General features: G+C 34.3%; 1 protein-coding gene and 1 long non-coding RNA gene across 3 annotated transcripts; one reads left to right on the forward strand and one right to left on the reverse strand.

Annotated features, from left to right (window-relative positions):
- Positions 1-3,497: 3,497 nt before the first annotated feature.
- Prp39 (pre-mRNA processing factor 39) lies at positions 3,498-22,358 on the reverse strand. 2 transcript variants are annotated; one of them, XM_089706225.1, is made up of 16 exons: positions 22,156-22,358; positions 21,420-22,088; positions 21,017-21,172; positions 19,936-20,076; positions 19,632-19,754; positions 19,351-19,512; positions 19,012-19,137; positions 18,151-18,277; positions 17,887-18,034; positions 17,332-17,479; positions 16,874-16,984; positions 16,546-16,710; positions 15,601-15,821; positions 14,899-15,167; positions 6,414-6,609; positions 3,498-4,859 (listed from the first exon to the last, which is right to left on the reverse strand). In XM_089706225.1, the coding sequence occupies exons 1-16, from the start codon at positions 22,183-22,185 to the stop codon at positions 4,649-4,651; spliced, it is 3,003 nt and encodes a 1,000-aa protein (XP_089562351.1). In that variant the 5' UTR covers positions 22,186-22,358; the 3' UTR covers positions 3,498-4,648. The 2 variants fall into 2 exon arrangements, with proteins under 2 accessions (XP_089562351.1, XP_089562352.1); XM_089706226.1 differs by having other exon boundaries at positions 21,420-22,105.
- Positions 22,359-25,362: 3,004 nt separating this feature from the next.
- LOC149480496 (uncharacterized) lies at positions 25,363-25,641 on the forward strand. Its single transcript, XR_016317064.1, has 2 exons — positions 25,363-25,403; positions 25,500-25,641. It is a non-coding gene; the product is annotated as an uncharacterized LOC149480496 (long non-coding RNA).
- Positions 25,642-26,380: the final 739 nt, after the last annotated feature.

The raw sequence follows: 26,380 nt of genomic DNA on the forward strand, positions 1-26,380 counted from the left end.
CATTATAATTTTTAACAGTTATTAGTGCCTTTTTAGTTTTTTTTATTATGTATTTCGATATCAGTTTAAAGTTTTTTGGTATATTATAACGGTGCATTTACTTCAAACGAGCGAGAATGCTTATTCTAACACACCTAATCCCACTATTATAATATATTATATGTGCTTAATCAATTGTATTTTAGTGTTAACAGGCGTAGAGCATTCTGTCGTTGTTCATAGTGCGTTCGAAAAGATTCTATGGAATTTTCTAATACTGAACAACACTGAATGAGTTTTCGCAGTTCGCTTAAACACTAAAAGATCACGAAAGAATGCTCTCTGTTATGTAATAGTTATGAAATAATAATTGCCTGTGCACACCTGTGGTGCACACTAAACGATTACACAACACCATGTATATGCCTATTTTGTAATCGAAAGAATGATAACTATGTACATATACAGGGTGTCCCAAAAAGTAGTGATGAACGGAAGCTGGGAGGTAGAGGACCAAGAGGGCTATCCGAATCACCCCCATGTGTGTTATGCGATTTTTCGTATTTTCGGAGTTATTACATTTTTTTTCAATTTTTCATCTATCGCCGAGTACGATGAGATTTTTATTTATGGTGACGTGAATTATTGCGCTAGATGCTTGTTTTTTTTTGTGTGCTAAGCTGAAAGATAGGCCAATTCAGTATGGTAACATTTACTATCGTTAGATCTTCGAATGGAATAAAAAAAAGAATTAAATGCCAAGAAAGATAAAATTACCCAGTATGTTCATAACTTCAAGGGCCCATAAAAAAATAAAATCACATAAAAAAGGTTTTCCATTTGGCTTTTAAAAACTTGCTCTATCGATCAGGTAGCCACCATAAAAATTTCATTTTATTATTCTGAAGGCTTCAATCGAAAAATTGAAATCTAAATGTGGTAAGTGCAAAATTTTTATTAACATGATGATCATTAAAACCAATAAATAGGTGTTTAATTACCAGAATTTTTTTAAATAGCCCCGCTGTTGCTCAGTGCAAGTGCGACATCACCGTAAAAAGTTGTCTTTTAATTGTCTGAATGCTTTTTTATCATTTTTAATGGTTTCTTCTGCTACTATGAATTTCCGGGTTATTTTGTCCAAATTGGGGCATTCTCTCAAGTAGCCGAGGTCTTTTTAGTATCCCCATTGAAAAAAAATCAATGGGGTTTATTCGAGGGACCGTGGAGGCCAGGCTTTAAAGCAGGCGTCACCGGCGCATGCGCAGGCTGCAACGACCAATCCATCTTTCAGGGTATTTTTGCCCTTTAGCCTGGCCTCCACGGTCTCCGGACATAAACCCTATTGAATTTTTTCCGTGGGGATACTACAAAGACGAGAGACTGCCACAATTTGGACGAAATAACCCGGAAATTCATAGTAGCAGAAGAAACCATTAAAAATGATAAAAGAGCATTCAGACATTAAAAAGACAACTTTTTACGGTGATGTCGCACTTGCATTGAGCAACAGCGGGGCTATTTAAAAAAAATTCATTTTTAAACACCTATTTATTGGTTTTAATAATCATCATGTTAATAAAAATTTTGCACTTACCACATTTAGATTTCAATTTTTCGATTGAAGCCTTCAGAATAATAAAATGAAATTTTTAGGGTAGCTACCTGATCGATAGAGCAAGTTTTTAAAAGCCAAATGGAAAACCTTTTTTATGTGATTTTATTTTTTTATGGGCCCTTGAAGTTATGAACATACTGGGTAATTTTATCTTTCATAGCATTTAATTCTTTTTTTTATTCCATTCGAAGATCTAACGATAGTAAATGTTACCATACTGAATTGGCCTATCTTTCAGCTTAGCACACAAAAAAAAACAAGCATCTAGCGCAATAATTCACGTCACCATAAATAAAAATCTCATCGTACTCGGCGATAGATGAAAAATTGAAAAAAAATGTAATAACTCCGAAAATACGAAAAATCGCATAACACACATGGGGGTGATTCGGATAGCCCTCTAAGTCCTCTACCTCCCAGCTTCAGTATATCACTACTTTTTGGGACACCCTGTATGTAATTAATTACTTATTCATTTAACATAAACATACACACGCCACGCAGGCTTTTATAGGCCAAAAAATTAGCAACAGGGCTTTCTTTTTTCCAACATCTATAAAGTTATGTAACATCATATTATCATACCTACTTTAACCACTGTACACAAAATACTCATGTCAACTACCTATATTACGTCTTGCTCTGTGATGTCAACATTTTTCCCATACTTTATTATGCTAATGAAAAAAGGGTGGAAACTGTATAGAAAATCCGACCAGAAATTCGGTTTATCGTAATATTTTCTGTTCATATTAAATTGAGGTAAATCTTTCTCTACTATACTAGACTGGGGTAGAAGCCTTTGAAAATAATGAAAAGATAAAAAAAATCGCAGTCGGATGAAACCCATTAGAAAAGGAGGGGAATATGATAAAAATGTAAGGAAAAATAAATTACGGTCAATCCGAGTTCGGGCAGCGGGAGGGGGGAGCTTTAAAGAGAAAAAAAGGTTTCTCTCGATTTCCGACAAAACTACAAGTCCTATAGAAAAAAGTTCAATGGCAAAGTTGTAGGTAATTAAAAGTTCTACAACTTTTGTATTCACAATTTTTTCACATAACCTAAAAATTTTAGTGAAAAATTCAAAAAACCTCTATATCTTCTCTTGTATCGGCTTTTCGGTAATATTTCAAAAGAAAAATAATTATCTGTTCTAAGTTTAATATTTTACAGCATATTCAAAAGCAAAATGATGTCGATAAAAACATTTCAGGTAGTTCGAGAAGTGTGTCTGATTTAGTAAAAGCTAATTTTCAGACTGTTTGTATGCATTTCCTGAGAACATTTACTATGGTGGTGTTTATTTTTTTTACACCATATGAAAGTAGAGATTTCAATGAATAAAAGGCACCCCAAGTTTTTGAAAAAAGCTGATATTTTGACGGGTGACTTTTCGATTGAAAATTAGGTTGTTTTTTTGGTATTAATTCAAAATAAGACGAAAAAATAAATATTTTCAATCAAATAAATTACAGCGTATTTGGGACATAATAAAGTAAGTTTCCACCAAATTTCGTAGAAAAAAAATAAATTTTGAAGTAGATAGAAATAAAAGACCAAAAACTTGGTTTTTTGAATTTTTCACCTAAATTTTTAGGTTATGTGAAAAAATTGTGAATACAAAAGTTCTAGAACTTTTAATTACCTACAACTTTGCCATTGAACTTTTTTCTATAGGACTTGTAGTTTTGTCGGAAATCGAGAGAAACCATTTTTTTCTCTTAAAAGCTCCCCCCTCCCGCTTCCCGAACTCGGATTGACCGTAATTTATTTTTCCTTACATTTTTATCATATTCCCCTCCTTTTCTAATGGGTTTCATCCGACTGCGATTTTTTTTTGTTTCAAAAATTATCTACTCTAGTCTATACAGGAAACAGAAGATTGAAATAAAACACAATGTTTAATAGTTTTCAAAATTATTATATTAAAACAATGTCATACATAGAGTAATGTTGTTAAGTTAAGATTGCGACATTAAACCTTAACAAATATGAAAATCACTGAATTCAATGATGAGAAATGATAAATCCACCTCTCTTTACAAAATACTTCTTGCAATATTCTAAGTATCTTATACAAATTATCTACTATCCGGTGGCGAGCTGTGTTGCACAAACAATTGTACTTCTTATTTATATAAAACGAGAGTTCAAGAACTTGAAGACTACTGTATTAGTGATGTTAAGTAAAAGACAAATTGATAGTTATACTTGTATACGTAGTATATTATTATTAATCTGTGGTTATACATAGACTTCCTTCACCCACAATGAAGCAACTGCACATAAACCAAACGGTGTTCGTTTGAATGTAACCACGTGCAAGCTGGACAAACAAACCAATTGCAAATGTGCAAGTGACATCCAGTCCAGATATAATACAATATTTTTTTCTTTATCGGTGAGGTCTATGGTACAACATTTCTTATACAAAGCCTTAATTATAGCAAGTGACACATTTAATAATATTCGAACTATGTCTATTTATTTGGCAAAGACAAATTACAACAACACAGCCAAATGCGTCATCCAATTAAATCATTATAGGCAAAATTACAAAGTACTGTTTGGCTTTTTTTACTATGTCAATTCAATTTTAAAACGACTTTTTGTAATCGATTTTTATTTAATATACTACACAGAGAGATTTGAAATATTTATTGAAACTGTATCATAAATCATGACAATTACGGGAAAAAGATAAGTTTTAACAATTCATTTATATCTAATATAAGACATACAAATCAATTTATTCCCTATTGCAATAAAACTATGGAACATTTCAGATTCTAGTAGTATTTCTATAAGCCGTGAAGAGTTAATATATACATTTAGGCGACGCTGTATACAACGATCGCTTTGAGATCTGAGCATTACAAATAACAATCGATAATTCTCATTTCCAATGTGTCAGAAATTAATTTAGGTTCACAAGAATAAAATTTTAATAAGTAGTTCATGACATATAAATTTAAAATTAGTACACACAATCAGTTCATTAAAAGGTACCGAGGTTTCAACGGGGGGTTAAAAGCGTCGGGGGGGTTTGCGCTAGTAGTAGTTGGGGTACTGGGGCCAGGGCGCGTGGTGCTGGTAGGGGCCGGGCGGCTGCTGGTAGCCCCACGGCGGCTGGTACGGCTGCGCGTACGACTGCTCGTACGACTGCGCGTTGGCCGCCGTCGTCTGGTAGTACGTGGTGCTCGTGGTTGTCGCGCTCGCAGTGGTCGTTGCGCTCTCCTTCTTTTTTGTCTCAGCGGCCACTCTGCAATTGGAAATTTATTTTAATGATATTGGTAACGAGAGTGTTAGTGTTACTGTTTAAAAAAAAGACGGGTTGCACTCCGGGAGTGCCGGCAGAAGTGAAAACTTGATTATAACGTTGAGCATGTTTGATATCCATCCGTCTTACGCTTTTTCGATCAGGTCACGTGTCCTGACGCGAGTTTAAGATTTTATACCCAACGCCGCTAAAGATAGACCGGGAGATACTGACACAAAATTTCGAGTCATTTGTAACAGGATGGCGGTTCTACAGGGGTCTTAGTACGCAATGACAAAAAGAAAAACGATGGTGTGAACGCTGGTACCGGCGGCTTAGTCGCGTGGGCGTTAGTCGAACTCGTCGGAAAATAGCGAAAGTCAAACGATTTGTAACAGTATGGCACTTATTTTTCCTGTAAGTTTGAGGATCAACAAATATAAATACAAAATTTCAAAGATCTATGTGTTGGAAATCTTCACTTATATAAATTAATAATAAATTAAGTTTTCAAGTATGACAGCACTTTTTCCCCCTACTAGAAGTATGGCAAATATAATAATGGTCACATTTTATCAAATACTCTCCAAAAATCCAAATGCAATACTGGTACAAAAAGTTTGGCGAAATAAAAATTTTTTGCAGATTTTCGGCGGTATGGCGACCATTTGGAATCGTCCGAAAAGTATGGCATGGCGATTTTCGTAAATGGCTGCACGACGATAGTTACCTGTGCAAAAGCTAGCCTGGTACAAATGGTTGAATAATTGTTTTATTTAAATCAACACATTCGCGTCGGTATGGCGGGCTGTAAGTCACACCGGAAAAGTATGGCATGACACTACCGCCTACTTCTTTTTTATGGGCTATCGGTAAATTCTAAAATTTTTGTGTTACAAATCGTTTGACTTTCGCTATTTTTCCGACGAGTTCGACAAACGCCCACGCGACTAAGCCACCGGTACCAGCGTTTACACCATCGTTTTTCTTTTTGTCATTGCGTACTAAGACCCCTGTAGAACCGCCATCCTTGTTACAAATGACTCGAAATTTTGTGTCAGTATATCCCGGTCTAAGAAGTTTTCACTTCAAAATTTATAGAAAGCGCTGTAACATTCTATAATATTTTTAAATACAATCTTTTGAATGAACGAAGTTATTCATTTGTAGCCTATCAATACATGTATAATCTAACATAATTTAATGCAACTATAATGGCAATTATAACGGAATAATGGACTACAACAGCGGGCCGTGTCCGCTAGAGCTAGTATATTTGACTGACCGGTTGGCTCGGTTGGTAGTGGTCCTGCCTTCCAAGCCAGAGGTCGTGGGTTCGATTCCCACCCGGGGCAAATATTTGTGTGATGAACATAGATGTTTGCTCTGTGTCTGGGTGTTAATTATCTATTAAGTATTTATTTAAAAATTATATATGTATGTTTATCAGCCATCTGGTATCCATAACACAAGCGAAAAGCTTAGTATAGGATCAGATCGTGCCGTGTGTGAAAATTGTCCTGAAATATTTATTTATTTATAGTAGGGAGCACTGACTGCGGCGGCGGCGCGTCGTGCTTGTCCTTGCGCGCGCGCTTGCGCAGGTGTCGGGCGAGCGCGCGCGCGTGCAGGTGCGCGTTGCGCGCGCCGGCCGCCCCGCCCAGCTCCTCCGCGAGCTCGCGCCAGCGCCACGCCAGCGCCGCGCTCGTCTCCAGCTCCGCGCCCTCCTGCTTCTCGTACGACCGCACCAGCTCTGCAACACAAGTACTTATCTAGTTACCCGTTTACACATGTATCTAGTTATAGGTCGCGTCATGTAAAAAGAACGCTGACGGTTAAGCTGCGCATTGGCGATTTATTGGTTTATTTGGTGTTATGAGGTGGTATAAGAATAACAAATATGTAGTTGCGAAGCCACGACTCGAGAGCCTACTTCAAAAATAAAATAAGCAGCAAATAACTTTCGTGCTAAACTCGATACATGCCAAAACACACCCCATCACTTTCATCCAGCGTTCTTTTTACATGATTCGCGTTATACCCGCAACACCGTGGTAAAAAGTAAGCTATGACACTGGCTAGCCTTCTAACTATCTCGAGACACGAAAATATATAAACAACATCGCTCCGTTTCTTTCTTATACTGCGGTACGTATAATAATAGTATTAAGGTTGATGTTCCGACCGTCCCTCCATACATTTTTGATTACCTCTAAACACTTAACACAGACACTATTTCTTTAAAACTAATCATTTTATCACTTCTCTATAATGAAATGTGTGCGCGTTCGACCTTTTTAATCAATAATTTACAATATTTACTTAGAAAAACAACAGTAAAATACCGGAAAAATTTGACACTTCTACAGTAGTGTGCGTGACTTTTGCCAAGCGAAACACGACATAAAGCACGACATCTAGCGCATAGACTATATACTTATTACAGATCTAGCGCGTCAATGTCTAAACGAAAGGCGATGTTTAGACATTGACGCGCTAGATGTCGTGCATTCGCGTTCGTTATCTTATGCATAATGAGCATAATTCTAATAAATCAAAGTTCTGTGTAAAAATTGAGTAATTTCATTTCCAATCGTTCAAAGAAAATAACAATAAAATAAAATAAAACTAATGACCTTAGAAACTATGTTTTTTTTTATTTATTACTCATTATTGTTCGTCCGTCGTAGGTCTGTAAACTGTATTGTACACTGAAGGTAAATGGTACTGTAGGTACTTTAGTTCGGCGTCGTCGCTCGTCGGCTTGATATAAAATTACATTCTTGATTTCATTGACACGCGCTATGATTTGCTCGCGGAATTTCTTGTGTTGTGAATTTATTTTTGTATGCTATGCATTTTAATTGATTCAAATTGCAATGTTTCTCTAGTATGCATTTGAGACTATATTGTAAATTGTAATAATTGATCGTGGGTATAGTAATTAATTATTCTAATAACGCAATTAGTAATATATGTATTTTCGGTGGGATTCAAAACAAAAAATTGGCCCGTGATTTTTATGAAATTTCACCACATTGCAAATCACATCAATCATAGTTCATACACATGTATGACGAAAGTGATTAGTATTGTGGCTAACATTGACTCATCAGTTCATCACTGAAACCAGTGATAAATCAGTACCTATATCATATTGTGTTTGAATATTTTTAAACAATGATATAAGTATACAATTATTATAAATCGGTAAACTATCAAAGTAATCACAAACTTGCAAACATTGGTAAAATGTCCAGTAGTTTATGAGCCTATTCATTACAATTTACAATCAAACAAACAAACAAAGTTTTCCTCTTTATAATATTAGTGTAGACAAACACTATGAATACGATCACTAATGCAAATTCGGGGATTTTCTAATTATTGCTAAATAATAATTGAATTCGTTTTGAAATACTCTATAATTTTTAGTGTATAAATAGACATTTATAATGTGGTGCTCATTTTTTTTGTACTGCTAACGCTATTGTAGGTACCTATTTTCGTTGTTTTATTTCAAGTGAACACGGCCATACAATTTTGTCACGAGCCGCCTATGATTGTAGGTACTTTTGTTAGGCTCCTTCGTCGTCCGCGTCGGCTCGAAAGTTCTTGATTTCATTGTCACGCGCTATGATTTGCGCGCGGATTTTCTTGTGTTGTGAATTTATTTTTGTATTATTATTATTTTTTATTTATTTTTTTATTTTATTGATTCAAATAAAATATTTCACTAGTATGCATTTGAGACTATATTGTATTATGTATAATTTATCGTAGGTATAGTTATTCTTATAACGCAGTTATATTTTCGGTGGGACAATTTGACCCGTGATTTTTCTGAAATATCACCACGTTGCAAATCACATCAATCATACACACGTATGACGAAAGTATAGTGGCTATAATTGACTCATCAGTTCATCACTGAAACCAGTGATAAATCAGTACATATATCATATTTTATTGTGTTTGAATATTTTTTAAACAACGATATAGGTATACAATATTATTATAAATCGGTAAACTACCAAAGTACTTCCGAATTTTCAGACAGACAAACAAGTAGTTTGAACACGCAGTTTTCTTATACTAGTAGCAAAAATCAAAACCATAATATTATGTTTCCCTACTATATTTTACTAAAAGTCGAGTGCGTCGAAATCGTAAATAATAATATGTTTTTCACCTTCCTGGTTATTTTCCCATAGTAAATAGTGTTTTAGGTTTGTTGTTGTAGGTAGGAATAATAATAATTATTCTTACATGTTGGTTATGAAATGTATATTGAAATAATTTACTTTTACAAATCATTAGTGATATAAGTTTTGAGTGAAAATGCTTGGATCAGCATAATATTATATGGTACTTCAAATACATGTTTTGATAAAAAAAACAATAGTGTAATAAAATAAAACTGCGTTTTATTGTAATCAATGTTGACAATTTTAAATTCCAAAATTATTGATCAATAAAATAGTTTACACCAACAAATATAACTTTTATTTTTATAACAATCGTTCATAATATAAACCGTAGCAGGTGGCGTTTTGAAGTTCTGTCTACTCATACAGAAAAATGGAAAACTTGTTTTTTTTGTAAACAATTTATTACTCATGTTGTTTGGCAACTCGAAGCGTGGTCGTCCGTCGTAGGTACTTTTGTTCGGCGTCGCGTCGTCGTCCGCGTCGGCTTGATATAAAACATTCTTGATTTCATTGACACGCGCTATGATTTGCGCGCGGAATTTCTTGTGTTGTGAATTTATTTTTGTATGCTATGCATTTTAATTGAATCAAATTGCAATATTTCTCTAGTATGCATTTGAGACTATATTGTAATAATTGATCGTGGGTAGGTATAGTAATTAATTATTCTAATAACGCAATTATATTTTCGGTGGGATTCAAAACAAAAAATTGGCCCGTGATTTTTATGAAATTTCACCACATTGCAAATTATATATTATACAATTACAATTACAATTATTATAAATCGGTAAACTATCAAAGTAATTACAAACTTGCAAAATATGCTTTTCCGAATTTTCAGACAGACACACAATTTTATTAGTTTGTTTTAGCAAAGTAGGTACCTATACCTATACGCTTACGTCGCGCGTCGCGTCGTCGAAAACGGTGCGCCCAGAAACAAACATACCTAATTCAGTTACAATCCTTTTTTTGTTCCGTAATTTATTGTATTTATTCTAATACGATTTTTTTTATTCGTCGGCCAGTTCTACTAGGTATAAAAAGATAAAATTGAAATATAATTATTGTAGCGACAGCCATATTATGTTACTATGTTTTCGTAAATATGTTTTTCACCTTCCTGGTTATTTTCACATAATCTTATCTTATATATAAAAATGAATCGCAAAATGTGTTGGTAAGCGCATAACTCGAGAACGGCTGAACCGATTTCGATCATTCTTTTTTTATTATATTCCTTGAAGTACGAGGATGGTTTTTATGTAGAGAAAACGTAAATATTATGTACCACGGGCGAAGCCGGGGCGGACCGCTAGTCTTCTTATATATAAAAATGAATCGCAAAATGTGTTGGTAAGCGCATAACTCGAGAACGGCTGAACCGATTTCGATCATTCTTTTTTTATTATATTCCTTGAAGTACGAGGATGGTTTTTATGTAGAGAAAACGTAAATATTATGTACCACGGGCGAAGCCGGGGCGGACCGCTAGTATATATATATATAAATGAATCGCAAAATGTGTTGGTAAGCGCATAACTCGAGAACGGCTGAACCGATTTCGATAATTCTTTTTTTATTATATTCCTTGAAGTACGAGGATGGTTCTTATGTAGAGAAAACGTAAACATGTACCACGGGCGAAGCCGGGGCGGACCGCTAGTCTTCTTATATATAAAAATGAATCGCAAAATGTGTTGGTAAGCGCATAACTCGAGAACGGCTGAACCGATTTCGATAATTCTTTTTTTATTATATCCCTTGAAGTACGAGGATGGTTCTTATAGCTAGAGAGCTAGTTAGTTTAGTTTTAGTGCAGTGGCAGTGTAAATGTTGTTGTTGAGGTTATGTAAATTTAACACTTTAGTTAACTACCAAGATATAAAGAAATGAGGATAGGACACAATAACTATTGGTTGAGGTATTTATAAACTCATAATATACTTTTAAAAAAATCACGTTTTAATAAATTTCTAGAATTAAATTAGAACAGCTGATTCAAAATAGCCTAAAAAATCTTAATAATAATAATTACGCTTCACAGCAAGAAGAAATGTACCATATGTACCCGCACAAAGTCGATATTGTGTTGCCTACCGTTCGACTCAATGGCTAGGGTTGTAACTACCTTTAATAATTATTACCAAACTAATAAACCGAGTGATGCGAAATAACCATAATTCTTTTAGAGTTTGATAAAATGATCAGGCAGGTATTTTCTTTAATCCTCTGAATTCTCGGTTACTAAATTGTATCGTTGAAATTATTCTTAATCGCGTAAATTTAATAAATAATCATATGGAAAACACTTTTCATTTGTTTTTTTACTTTCACGCCCAACTACTATACAATAATTACGTTGTTTCGGTATTTTGACGAGAAAACGCAGGAAACATCCGTTGTATCATTTTAGATAGATTGTATATTTTGTATCTGTAGAATTGAAATCAAAGCTATGTATATGTTGTCTCCATTCTTTTCTTATCGGATTGTTGATCCCAATGCGAATGCGTCACTTAAATTTTATAAAAGACAATTAAGAACATCAAAAATAAAGTGATACGTAAATATTTCACAGTGCAATATATTATGTAATTAATAATAATTATATATTTATGAAAAAATAATTACATCAGATTTAATAATAGCAATTGTTTTGAATGTACATAATATGAATAAATGATTACATCATAATAGTAATAATCACAATTGTTTTATTTCCCATTTGTTGCAACCCTAGCATATTTTCATGTAGCAGCAGAAGTACCTACACTGGCGGCGCGGCGGCATCGTGCGACATCAAAGGCATTGCCTTACTAGGTAAGTTTATAATGACTCATTTCTTTTATTATATAATTTACGTTTTACTTTTACAGAATCCGATTCAATGGATTATGAAGACGAGTCACACAACGCCATACGATAGTGATGATGAATGAACATTTCAATAAATGCATGCGTGTTTTTTTTATGTTGTTTTGTAATTGTTAATTGTTTCTTAAATAAAGAAATAAACTAAATATTTAAATGATGATTTGTTATTTGCAACACAACTTTATATTTGAGATTCTTTACAAATGTATATTTAGTTTTGTATCATCAAATTTATAAATTTTATTCCATAGTTTTCAAAATTAAATGTAAATGACCATAAAAACATTAATAAAGTAAATCATTGATGTAAGGTCAGGGAACGTAATACATATATACATCTGACCATGTAGAAGCTAAGTCTTGTTGACTGCTGAAGTCTGTAAAGTTTTGTTGTCTGCTGAAGTCTGTACGCAATGAAAATGTCTGCCGTTTCGAAAATAAGTTTTTAAGACCCTAATAAATAAAATATATGTATATATAATGGCAGATCTGGTCAAATACTTTCAAAATTGTATTTTTTTCAGCACTTTCATAAGTGTCTGCCAGAATGTTATCCGCGTGATAATGGTCTGCCATTGTTATTTTCCGATAGTAATAATAATCTATTTTCAAATATCAAAATGGCAGACGTGGTCAAATGGTTTCAAAGTTCGCCAAAAATTTCCACCTGTCTTACCTAAGCGCGCGCCCCGTCCACCACTCTGGGCTTAGTGACTCCTCATCTCATGTATAGTAGGTATAGGGGAATCAACACACAAAAATCCAGGTCTGGTCAAATACATACAGGTAGCTTTGCGCTAGCTCTCTAGCTATTACTTCTTATGGAGAGAAAACGTAAACATGTACCACGGGCGAAGCCGGGGCGGACCGCTAGTAAATAATAAAATAATAAATAGTGTATTAGATTTGTTATTGTATCTTGTATACCTACGAATAATTATTCTTACGTCTTGTTGGGAAATGTTCAAATACCTACCTATTGAAATAATTTACTGTTACAAATCATTAGTGTTATTAGTTTTGAGTGAATAGGCATGGATCAGAAATTCAGAATATAATATGCTACTAACTACTCAAATACATACATGTTTACACAACAAACACCACTGACCTCTATAACTATAAGTTATAGAGGTCAGTGACCGTCAGTGACAAACACTATGGATACCTACGCTCGCGAATGCAAATTCGGTGATTTACTAATTATTGATACCTAGTCATTGAATTCGTTTTGAAATAGCCTGTACTTTGTAATTTTTAGTGTTATAGACATTTATAAAATGTGGTGCTCATTTTTTTGTAATAAATCATCCCGAACGCTATTGTATTTTCGTTGTTTTATTTCAAGTGAACACCTAGGTATACAATTTTGTCACGAGCCGCCTCTGGCCTCTGGGTGAAATAAACAAGTCAAATGATTTTTGTTCTAATTGTATTTTGGTAGTAGTTTGTTTAGAATTTACATTACCATTGTTTAATTTTTATTTTGTATTTGCAGTAAAATAAAAAGATGAAAAACTTCATTAGGTATATTGTACGACACCTCACTCTGAATCGCGCTAGCGAAATTTTTTCGTTACAGAGCACATATACAACTTTCGGACAATCTTCATTGAGGCCGGCCGGCAAATCGAGTATGTCGAGAAACTTCACTTATTCGATGGAGGTATTCTACCTTCCTTCCTCCACAGTTGTGGGACCCCGACGTGCATTGAACACGCAGCTTTCTGATACTAGTAGCTAAAATCAAAACCACAGATATGTCTGTGATCAAAACCATAATAATATTTTTACCTATTATTTTACTAAAAGTCGAGTGCATCGAAATCGTAAATATGTTTTTCACCTTCCTGGTTTTTTTTCCATAGTAAATAGTGTTTTTGATTTGTTGTTGTATGAATAATTATTCTTACTTGTTGGTTATGAAATGTATTTTGAAATAATTTACTTTTACAAATCATTACTGATATTAGTTTTGAGTGAAAATGCTTGGATCAGCATAATATCATATTTGCTACTTCAAATACATGTTTTGATTAAAAAAAAACAATAGTGTAATGTAGGTAATAAAATAAAACTGCGTTTTATTGTAGGTAATCAATTTTGACATTATTTATTTCCCAAAATTACAATAAAATAGTTTACGCCAACAAATATAACTTTTATTTTTATAACAATCCTACTTCCTACTAATGCGAAAGTTCATACATGTTTCAAAAGAAAAACTTTTACTTTTACTATTATTTCAATTTATCCGGTTTAATTAAGACTTAATATTGATACATATGATCATTATAAATACAAATAGGAATTAACAATATAACGAATACGTGGCACAACTAAAATTTTACCGATACCACCCGTGGTCATTCTCCTTTGTGGGTCATTTGTAACAGGATGGCGGTTCTACAGCGAAAAAAGAAAAATGATGGTCAGAACGCTGATACCGGATACCTTAAGATACTGTAATATAAAATATTACTAGATTAGATAAAATATTATAGGTAGTATCTTCACCGTGTGTGACGCGCTTTACATTCACGCCATCTAGAGTTAAATCTTTATCATTTTTGTATACGTCTGTGTGTGTAAACGACCCTGTATGCAATGACAGATGTTAAAACGCATAATTTTACCGAATTGGGTGGATTTTAAGGCAATGATATAACATATTTCAATAAAATATAATATTCAGTAACCGCCATGACTATTCCTAGGTTTGATGACTATTCCAATTACGCAAAAACTCAAATAAACTAGAAATGTAGAATTCAGCGCCATCTAGCGGGATATTGGCTGGGAACAGATCGTTGCAATCACCTTAATAAAAAAAACATACACAAATAGTAAATACTCACAAGTAAATTTAAAAAATTTCAAACATGCAACAATTTTAATTATTTTTGACATACAACTTCTGTTCTATGTCAAAGGAGTTTCTACTCCCCTACCTTCCAACTCTTCATACGGCGTTCCAGGTGTGTGTATCGCCATATCCAATCTCTGCATATGCAACCTGGCGTTCAGTGGGTCCTTCTCTATGGCTTCATCGAGAACTTTCCTCGCCGCAGCTGGCTCTTGTTTAACATGGAACAAGAAGCGAGCGTACTTAATCGACAGAGCTGAGGCAATCGCCTTGTTCTTGGCCGATGCAATGTATCCTTCATACAGCTGTACGCATTTGTCGTAGTCGCCACGACGACGTTCCAGATTTACACGACTGTGAAAGAAATGGAAAAATTTATATTAAAATTAATACGTAAATTAAAACTTGTTTTTTTCTATTTTCTGATTTCTCTATTACTACACGTTTATACTCATATCATACTCTCATAGTATAATTTCACTTGTACATTAACTTACGACCCCACACATACACGTGCAACCAAAGACCAACGGGTACACTCTCACTCGTACAGGTTTTGGCGCCACAGTGCGCAGTCTATTTAGGGCTGATTTTTCAATCCTTAGTTAAAACTTATTCGTCGTAATGTATAAAACTACCATTTTAAAAACGTATTCTAATTGCCCGTATTTGACAGTTTACGTGACATTTTAATTGTATCGTGTATTACTTTATTGGACGGATAACTTTTATCCAAGCATTGAAAAATCGGCCCTTAGTATGACAATGTGTTTGCGTGCTCACGCACCGGTACTGTATCTGCACGAGCCCCGGGCACGTCTTCTCGATGCGGTCGAGTATCTCCGCGGCGCGCGCGCAGTGGCCGAGCGCCTCCTCGAAGTGTGCCCAGTGCAGGTGCAGCTCGGGCTTGTCCAGGTGGTGCACGGTGCACGCCCGCTCTAGCACGTCACGCTGCACTGCCACGAGTTCTGGGTGCGCGGCTGACTTCTCTTCGAGGAATTTAATCAGCTGCAAGAATACATGTTTATGTTCAACGAGATTTATCAGCGGCAAGAATACATGTTTATGTTCAACGAGATTTATCAGCTGCAAGAATACATGTTTATGTTCAACGAGATTTATCAGCTGCAAGAATACATGTTTATGTTCAACGAGATTTATCAGCTGCAAGAATACATGTTTATGTTCAACGAGCTTTATCAGCTGCAAGAATACATGTTTATGTTCAACGAGCTTTATCAGCTGCAAGAATACATGTTTATGTTCAACGAGCTTTATCAGCTGCAAGAATACATGTTTATGTTTAACGAGCTTTATCAGCTGCAAGAATACATGTTTATGTTCTAGAGTTTTATCAGCTGCAAGGATACACATTAACAAATTGACATAAGTTTCTAAACTTCTTTAATGTTTTCGTTTTCAGAATGTTAGAACATGTTAGAATGAGTGATGATAATAAATTAATCAACCTGTTGGCAATGTTTCAAATACTCTAAACATTGCAATAAGTTATGCGATTTAACTAAGAATAGGATCGATTTTGCGCCATTTTATGACTACATAGATATTAATTTTTCAAATTGATAACATTCCTATAATAAGTTGAATTGAATTGCATAGTACACAGTAATTTTATTGTTTTTACGCTACAGTGTATACATATTGTATTATTTAATGATTGTCCATAGTGCAAAAGAAATATTGATTTTTTTTATATATCTCATGTACGTACCCTCATCCAGAATTCTTCATACAATGCACACGCGATTAGGCATCGTTCATGCAACACTAAAGCGCGTTTCAACGATCCATGCTGCTTCTCCCACTCCAAGTAAGCCTTCCAGTTCTTTAGCTGACATCTTTCTAAAGGCTTCACGTGAAAGTATGGGCGTTTAATCTGTATAAATTAAATTATACTTAAAGTTAGTTTAATGGGCTTACATACAAATGTATTACTACAAAAAAATAAATGGAAATCACAAAAAAAAATCTTAAATCGAAATTTATAAAATTATTTCAATTCTATGAATAGCATTAACAATAATTTATTTATCACGCACCCCTTCTTCAAACGCCCATCGCGCGGCGACCTCTTCCCCGGTAGTTTTGTGCACTTTCCTCCTCGCTGCGATAATGCGCTCTTTGATTGCCTGCCCTTCCTCCTCAGACGCCTAGTAACAAAGTTATAGGTTATACTTATTAATTTTATAGGTCTTTAAAAACATATAATACCATATCAATAATAAGTATTTAAAAAAAAGTAATTTCAATATTTAGAAAACGTAAAATAGGGGCTAATTTTGCAGATATGTACTTTTTTTCAATTTTCATTGATTAGTTTCGGGGTGTGTATATGAGCACGCTTTACTTACTCTTTGGATGTCGCGTGTACCATGAAAAAGTATCTATCTCTATATTCAATTTCATACAACTCTCATAAGCTGTTTTGCGTGAAAGAGTAACAAACATACATGTTTTCTTCGCGTTTCTAACATAAATAGGAGGTAGTATATCTCACCACGTGGTCAAGCGGCTCGTCCTCGCCGGGCGGCAGGTCGAGCTGCGGCAGCTGTCCGCTCGCGTCGCGCACCTCGCCGCGCAGCCGCACCAGCTCCGCGCGCGACACCACGCCCGCCACCGGCTCCGACATCACGTGCTCTTGGAAACTGCACCATAACAACATACACATAAGACACACAATACAATACAATGACAATTTTTTGCATTTGGGTATGCATCACTTATAAAATCATATTAATAATCAGCGTCTACTTAAAGACTATAATTATTAAGAATAGAAGTGACAAATAACTAAAATCCAGAATTTGGTATATTACTCAAACAATGATAAAAAACTTAATAATCAAAGATTATTACTTAAGTTTTATGTAATTATGTAAGAACAGAAGCGAAAAATGACTAAAATCCATAATTTGACTTTTGAAGGTAAATGAAAAAGCTTTTTTAAAGATAATCCTATTGTTTGTAATATTTTCCATGTTTATTAATTAAACAAATATGTCTATAACCTTGTTATTTTCAATTAAAAAAGCTCCTGAAATGTTCTACTCACTTGTCAAAATGGGATGTATATCCGAGTGTTGGCGTAGCTAATAAACGATCATAGATGTTGGTCACATTCAAAGCTGAACCATTTTCTGCTTCCCACTTTATGTATGACTCCCACAATCGATCTGAGCGAAACTCTAAACCGCATGCCTCTACAATTAAAAAATAACAATTATACCATATCAATTGAATAGAAGATAGTATAAAAAAACGATTCACGTAAATTTATGATTATATATTTTTTTTTGTTGTTTTAAAATTTACATACCTATCGCTCGTTCATACTGAGATCGTATATAGACGTGGTCTTCAGTTCTAGTTGATTTGACATGATTGAGATAATGTATCCAGAGATCCACTGATAATGGTATAGCTTTCAGACCTCTTTCTAACACCTGAAACGCGCAGAGCTCGTTAGCAAGTCCCAGGGCGGCCGAGCGTCGCCAAACGACGGCGGCGCCGAGAAGCAAGGGAATATTTAATAGCATTATATTATGTTTTAATATAATTTTTGAATTGTGAAACGAGAGGTCGTACCGCGGCCAGGACGGGGCAATGCCGACATCTCGCTTCCATCCAACTTATAAAAATGTTTGTCGGATATATTACACCTGTTCACAGTCGGCGGCCGTCGTTCTGCCTCCCCGTCGCCGTCTCCCTTGCTAATGCCATTCAATGGCGTACCAAATTAATGAGGACCTGTTGCGCTTCACGCTTATATCATTTAATTTAACAATAAACTTAAGTAATTCAATTCATCTTCATTAAGCACTTACTTAAATAAATTACATGATAAGGTATTTGACAATACATCATGCGTGTACATCTTAAATAATATATATAAACACTACTAAATACAATATAGCACCACAATGAATTAAACACTAAAATAAACTCTACGTAACGCTTATACAACTCTTCGATGCATACTGTAGATTTTGCCTTACGGACATTGCCGACCTCGTTGCACTGTTGGGAAAAAAAAGCAATTGCACAATGTGTTACGACTAAAACAATTTCAAATCCAAGTGTTATGACATGTGAATTGTATAAAATTAGATATTATTAAACCTTACCAAGACATCATGTGTAACAAAAAATTATTAAAAGCTACGTAAGAGGTACTCACCTCGAGGCACTTCTTTTTACTTCCTTTACGTTTTTCATAATCAGCATATTTCCTCCAATAACCATAACAATATGGGTAATGAGACAAGAAGGCGTCATAAGCCTCACGAGCTGCCTCTACATCACTCTGTTGGCAAAAAGTTTTAACAATTAACAAATGTCAGAAACACAATTTCAAGAGAGTGTGCATTTAGTAAATCAGTTGGCCCTTGCCAATCCACATACATATTCAGTTCTCTTGGCTTCACAAAGCTCAAGAGATTAGCAAAATTTTTCATCACAATAATTATTGTTAAATGTTAGTATTGCACACACCCAAGGTAAACTAAATTTATGTTACCTCTTGATCTACATATTGCAAAAGATATGTCCATCCAGTGAAGTCTGTGGGATCATCATTGACCACTTTCCAGTATTTATCTAATTCAGGTAATGTTTTTTTCTTAGGTTTTTCATCTATTGATGTTCGCTTTTCAGCAGGTACTGGTTTACTTTCTCCGTTCTGCAAGAAAATCATTGCTATTAGTTTAAATTTTATAAAACATTAAAATTATGCTAACATTATATTTCTTCTATTGTATGTGCACCAATAATTTTAGGTATACATATATTATGTCATACCTTGGCTACTGCCTGCTTTTTCTCTGCTGTGGGAGACTCTGGATCATAGTCACCTTCTTCATCAGGCTTTCTTTTTCTGGTGGACTCCTTTTTAGATGACGGAAGTTCATCTTCTGAAACAACCTGTGAAAAATTTGTCATCAGCAGTGTTACCTTGTGTTTATTGCCTAGTATAATGACTGGATTTAAAAATAAACAAATGACTAATGCCTTAGATTTTTTTTTCTATTTCATTTAAGAGTATAAAGAATAAGATAAGGCTCAAATCACACCAAAATATAATTTTCAAGATGATAGATCTAACCTCTGTGTCAGCAGGTAGTTCTGCTGGTTTTGGACCTGGTAATTCATCATCGGAAACATTTTCAGCGTCCTTAACACTAGGCTTTTGCACCGCTGGCAATTCATCTTCAGACACCACTTCCGTTTCTTCAGCTCCACCCATCTGGCAGACAGATTTACAATATAAAATAACAAATACTCTTTAACCCATTGAGCCCCGAACGGTCCGATCGATCCACGACACAATAGATTTTATATTGTGTCTGTGATTCCGGGGCCTGAGTTATTAAGTATACTTATGTGCCTCATGTTCAATTCTTTAAATGGTATCTATACTAATATTATAAAGCTGAAGAGTTTGTTTGTTTTAACGCGCTAATCTTAGGAACTACTGGTCCAATTTGAAAAATTATTTCAGTGTTAGATAGCCCATTTAACGAAGAAGACTAAAGGCTATATATAGAGCACAGCTAGTATTAAATGAAAGGGAACAGTTATGAAACAACTGATCAGTCCGTAGAAAGCACTCAAATAAAAATACCTTAATCCATACTAATATTATAAATGCGAAAGTAACTCTGTCTGTCTGTTACTCAATCACGCCTAACTACTAAACCAATTTGCATGAAATTTTGTATGGAGATATTTTGATACCCGAGAAAGGACATAGGCTACTTTTTATTGCGAAATATGTACCACGGGCGAAGCCGGGGCGGACCGCTAGTAATTTATAAAGTAGCATTTAACTAAAAAGCTAATACTTTATATTTATACTTTATTTTTTAGCATTAGCTGTTATCATGGAAACCATACCATTAATAATATATTTGATACTAGCTTTCCAACTGCAGCTTCGCCCGCGCAGTCAAAGAAAAACACGCATAGTTCCCGTTCCCGTGGGATTTCCGGGATAAAACTTATCCTATTTCCCGGGATAAAAAGTAGCCTATGTCCTTTCTCGGGGTATCAAAATATCTCTATACCAAATTTCATGCAAATTGGTTCAGTAGTTAAGGCGTGATTGAGTAACAGACAGAGTTACTTTTGCATTTATAATATTAGTATGGATAAAGTAAAGTATGTTAAAATATAACTTTTCACACCTTTGGAGACATCTCTTGATCTTCATTTTTGTCAGTTTGTTCAGTTTCATTTTCTTTTGATTCTTCTGTACTTAATTTCTTGTTCTCATCAGATGAGACATCTTCTTCTGCATTGTCTGTCTTTACATCTTCAGATGTACAACTAGTTTCCATGGGCTGAAAAATATTTTAATTTTAATTATTAAACATTAATTACTTAGCTGAAATAGAATTATGGCAGACACTTTTCTACTACTTTGAGTTGTTGATCGATAGATTAGGTGCTGTAACCATGAGCTGAAATAAAGTAATACGGACAAACAGACAAAAATTCTAAATTTTTGGATTTGATATTGAAATAAAAAATATAAGTACTGGCTGTTATTTGGTTGCAATGAAAATCAGTATATAATAAAAAAATTACCTCATCCGATTTATTTGTTATTTGTGCTTCAATGCTTTCACTAATTTCTTTTTCTTCAGTTTTTTCTTCAGTTTTTTCTTCAGTAATTTCTTCATTCTTTACTTCACCATTATCAGAGTCATTAGTTTCCAAGTTGTTGTCATTACTATGCTCGTGAACAACGTTGTCTTCATTTTCAATATTACTGTCTACATTGCTTTCTGAATTTTCATTCATTTCAATCACGCCATTACTTTCCATTTTTGCATTATTTTCGGCCCGCTCTATGCTTTCTTCCATAGCAAATACCTCGCTTGAAAATTCACTGTCGTTGTTTATTTTAGAATTACCTTCTGTATTATCATCTGTACATTTAAACGTAGCACTCAGACGAGAATCTCCATCAGAGAGGACATTGCTTAGAGAATCATTAGGGAAATTAACGGCATTATCACCCACATCAAATGAGTCGTTATTATAACCCTCGGTATTATTCTCTAAGTAATCGCCAACACTGCCAGTTGATAACTCAACTGCATTAAGAAAACCCTGGTTTGATATTGACGACTCATCAACAGCGGCATCAACGCTACTGAATTCTCCGTCCGTCAGTAAATGAGATAATCCGTTTGAATTTTCGTTTATAAGTGGTACTTCATCATTGTCCATAGTACTTTCTGATAGGCATTTCTGAAAAATAATTGAAACTAAAGAAACGCCGATAGAAAATTCTATAACCTTAATAATATTTACGTACCTGTAAGTCCGGGCTAGTATCGTCGTCCATTTTGTGATAAACAATGTTTTTATTATAACTTCAAAATATTAGTTTTAAAATCAATCCTATAGTCCGTAAAAATTTACACAATATTTTTGTATGCTAAAAAATTTCAATGAACAACCACGCAGAAACACTGCAATAATTTACAATTCAACGAAAAAAATCTATAACCATTGGACACTGTGCAGTGTGACCAGATTAAATTTTACAAAAATACCGAAGCACCTCAAAAAAATACTGAAATATACCGACTTACATATGACAGATATACCAATAATAAAAATACTGATTTTCTTAACACGTTCATCCTTTCTCTACAATTCATCCTCACAATAAATGTTAGTTTTATAGATGCTTATCTACTTTGCAGGTTCGCATTGCATGCTTTACAAAATGCGGTGAACTCATCATCCTTATAACGTGAAAGCCACAAAGAAAATTCCGGAATTTGTTCCCACTTCGCTAAATAACTTTGCTGAAAACTAGACACGCTGTCCAGATGAATGCAACTAAGTAAATAAAAACAACGAAAATCGCGTTCTATATTTTATATGATGACAAAAACCATCTTCTATTTTGGGGAAATTCCCGAATTATCGAAAGAAAGTCCTCAAAGATTAAGTCGAGTGCAGAAGAGACAATCATCTCACTTGAACCGTATTAGACGATTTTATACTAGTAATAAAATATCTTATATGTTTTACTACTACCTATTCATTCAACTGAAAACTTAAAAACTAGACTTTGTTTTGAAAATTATAGATAAACTAGCATTCCGTCCCGAAGTCATCCGGGTAAACTGATATTCATGAAATACAACGGATTTCAATGTATGCAATCTGGAAATTACGCTCTATCTAATGGTGCAAACCTCATTAAAATCAGTCCAGCAGTTGTAAAGTTTTAGGCGAACATACATTCTGCAACTCTGATTTATACTATGTATTGATTGATAATTGTAAAGGTAGTATTACAATACTACAACGCCGGCGACGGCCGTCTTTCTTGTCATATCTGTAACTTACTCATGTTTGCTCATAGATAACATGTATAAATCCGAAAAAGTCCCCAATGTTCGCGTTCCGGGGAATTCCGCAAACATTGTCGCAACTTTAAGACGATCACTCACGACGGTGTTGCCATAACGTCAGCCAAAATATACCCAAAAATACTGACTTCCAGCAATATACCTAAAAATATACCGATGTTCGGAAAAGTCGATGAAATATACTGAAAAAGTATTAAAATACTGAATCTGGTCACACTGACACTGTGTTGGACACATTCTTAATTCTTTCCGCCACAGATAAATAAATGACTATATATTAGTCAGAGACTTTCCGCGTTCGGTGTCACCAGTGGTGATCTGTGGTGACTCACCACAGATAACTACATATATACTTACTTGCTCTGTGACTATTATCAATATATAATTATAGAGCATATTTTATTGTTCTTGTTAAAATTGGAGGCAATGCGCTTACAATACTTCACTAAATTTAGTCTCAATATCCATACTTAATATTATAAATGCGAAAGTAACTCTGTCTGTTACACCAGTGCAAACTTAGCACCCCATCAATGGAATTTTGGGTCGAAAATGACCTTGATCGTTAGGTCCCCGTTAGGTCCTTTAAGGTCCCACAATTTTTTCGTTAGGTCCCCTTTAGTTTTTTTTTAAATAATTTTTTAAATTTTAGGTATAAAAAAAAATGCACTTTAGCACCCCATCCATAGAATTTTGGGTCAAAAATGACCTCAATCGATAGGTCTCCGTTAGGTCCTATAAGGTCCCACAATTTTTTCGTTAGGTCCCCTTTAGTTTTTTTTTAAATAATTTTTTTTTAATTTTAGGTATAAAAAAGTTACACTTTAGCACCCCATCCATAGCAAAATTGGCAAATTTTATCAAAATCGTATTCTTTACCGTTAGGTCCGTATGGGCTCATCATTGAAATTGTTGAATTATTTATTTTATTAAAATTATAAAATAATAAAAACCTGCGCATGCGCCTTAGAGCATTAAGGCATGCGCACATCATACATAAACAGCGCGAAATTTAAAATGGTATCGTTTCATTTATTAAATAAATCTATTGTTCTGAGAGTGCTTATTTATTAAAAACCTACTTTTCAACCTAGAATTAAAATAACCTGGTATTAGTGTCAATCTATGGTGTCAATATATTTTTTGTAGCGGCCACAGGGCCACACTACGGTCGAGGTATAGATTCGGAAAGAATAACATGCAACAAATCATTAATTTGATTCGGGATGACCTTCGCGTGGACACTCGAGGGGGCGGTATTCCAGTGGAACTGCAAGTGATGGCAGTTATTCGATATTGGGGCCGGCATGAGGTAGATGTGACTTGTGCTCTAGTTTTGGATATATACAATAGAAAAGCCTGTATAACGATCTATTACATTAAGATCCAAGAAGATTGTGCTGACATTCACAGAATGAGTCAACAGACACTTTCCCGTTTGTCCCGAAATGTTGCTATTGCGTTAGCTTCTAAAAGTTCGCGTTATATTAATATGCCGTCGAACTCAACCGAGGAAGCCAAAGCAATTAGGAAATTTGAGGCCATAATATGCGGGATGAAGCGTATCATTGGTGCAATAGATTGCACTCATATTAAGATACGCAAAGTGAGTGGAGAGGCTGGACAGTACTATGTTAATAGGAAGGGACATTACTCCATTAACACTCAAGTATGAACATTGTACAATAACATTTTAGTTTGATCATAGTGTATTTAAAGTAATAAATTTTCATTGTTATGTGTGCTATTATGTGTTTCTAATTTATAATAATATTGATGACAATAATTACAGGTAGTATGTGACTCTGACCTTAAAATCTGCGATATTGTGTGTCACTGGAGAGGAAGTACACATGATTCCCGCATATATAGAGAAAGCTCAATAAAGCGGAGGTTTGAGGAGAATGAATTTCATGGGAAGCTGATTGGAGATAGCGGGTATCCTTGTACTTCGCATCTTCTAACACCAATATTAAGACCAAGGACACAGGCAGAAGAAAGGTACAACCTGAGTCACATACGAACGAGGAATACTGTAGAGCGTTGCTTTGGGGTGTGGAAGCAAAGATTCCGCATACTCAACGAAACAATGCGAGGGTCTCTGCAAGTGATCAAGACCACTATTGTTGCTTGTGCAGTTTTGCAATACTCTTTAATGAGTCTATTTTAAATCAAGGTATTTGTGCAAACTAATATGTAAACAAAGTATATTTAATAATGCCAATACTTAAAAAATAAGTATATTTTAATTCTTTATTTTGTATTTTTCTAGATCCTTCAGGCCTTGAAAATCAATTATTAATCGATCCAACTATCCCTGATAATATAGAAGATGAAGACGAAAATATAAACAGGGCCATTTATATTGAAACTTATTTTAATCAATAAAAACCATATTTTATTATTTTTCAAAATTTATTTTTTTTAAATATTCCTCCTCTAATGCAAGTATTTGGAGCTTCTTCTCGTGAAGCTCCCTCTCTTGTTCTATTCTTAATAGGTGAAGCTCCCTCTCTTGCTCTATTCTTAATAGATGCAACTCTTGTTGTTGCTTCATTAATTCCTCCCTGCTTTTTTTTGCAAGGAGGAATAATTGATGCTCGTAATTGGAATTTGATTTCCCACTGTAAAAATAACATAAACATTAAACATTATTTCACATAAATCACAGCTGAACAATAAGCACAGGAAATTTCATGAAATTCTATTTTCAACATTACATACTTACGTTTTTTTTGGTTTAGCTTTGAAAATATGATGTGTAGGATTTATACGTGGCAATTCAGTGGAGAAATTTGGCAATTCAGGCTAAAAATAAAAAAATAATAATTATTTTAAAATAATATAAATTTTATTTATAATACTGATATTTTTGTATAACATAACTGATAAAAATATTATACAAATTATTATATAATATGATTACCTATGCATGTGCAGTGCTTTCATCATTTTCATTCAATTTCAATGTATCATCAGCAGACTCCTTAGTAACTTCCTATAAATATATAAAATATAATTACTCAATCTCACAATAAAAAACTATATATGCATAGCGCTATTATCCCTTAATGGATATTCCAAATTAAGGAATAATAGCAGTAGAAAATGTAAAAAATATAAACCTGTTGGCCATGTGTTGCATCGCTATCG

Source organism: Colias philodice, chromosome 18, assembly GCF_061535455.1.
Source record: "Colias philodice isolate Cphi_HAF_F1 chromosome 18, ilColPhil1 Martin Lab GWU primary, whole genome shotgun sequence".
NCBI classification, from domain to species: domain Eukaryota; kingdom Metazoa; phylum Arthropoda; class Insecta; order Lepidoptera; family Pieridae; genus Colias; species Colias philodice.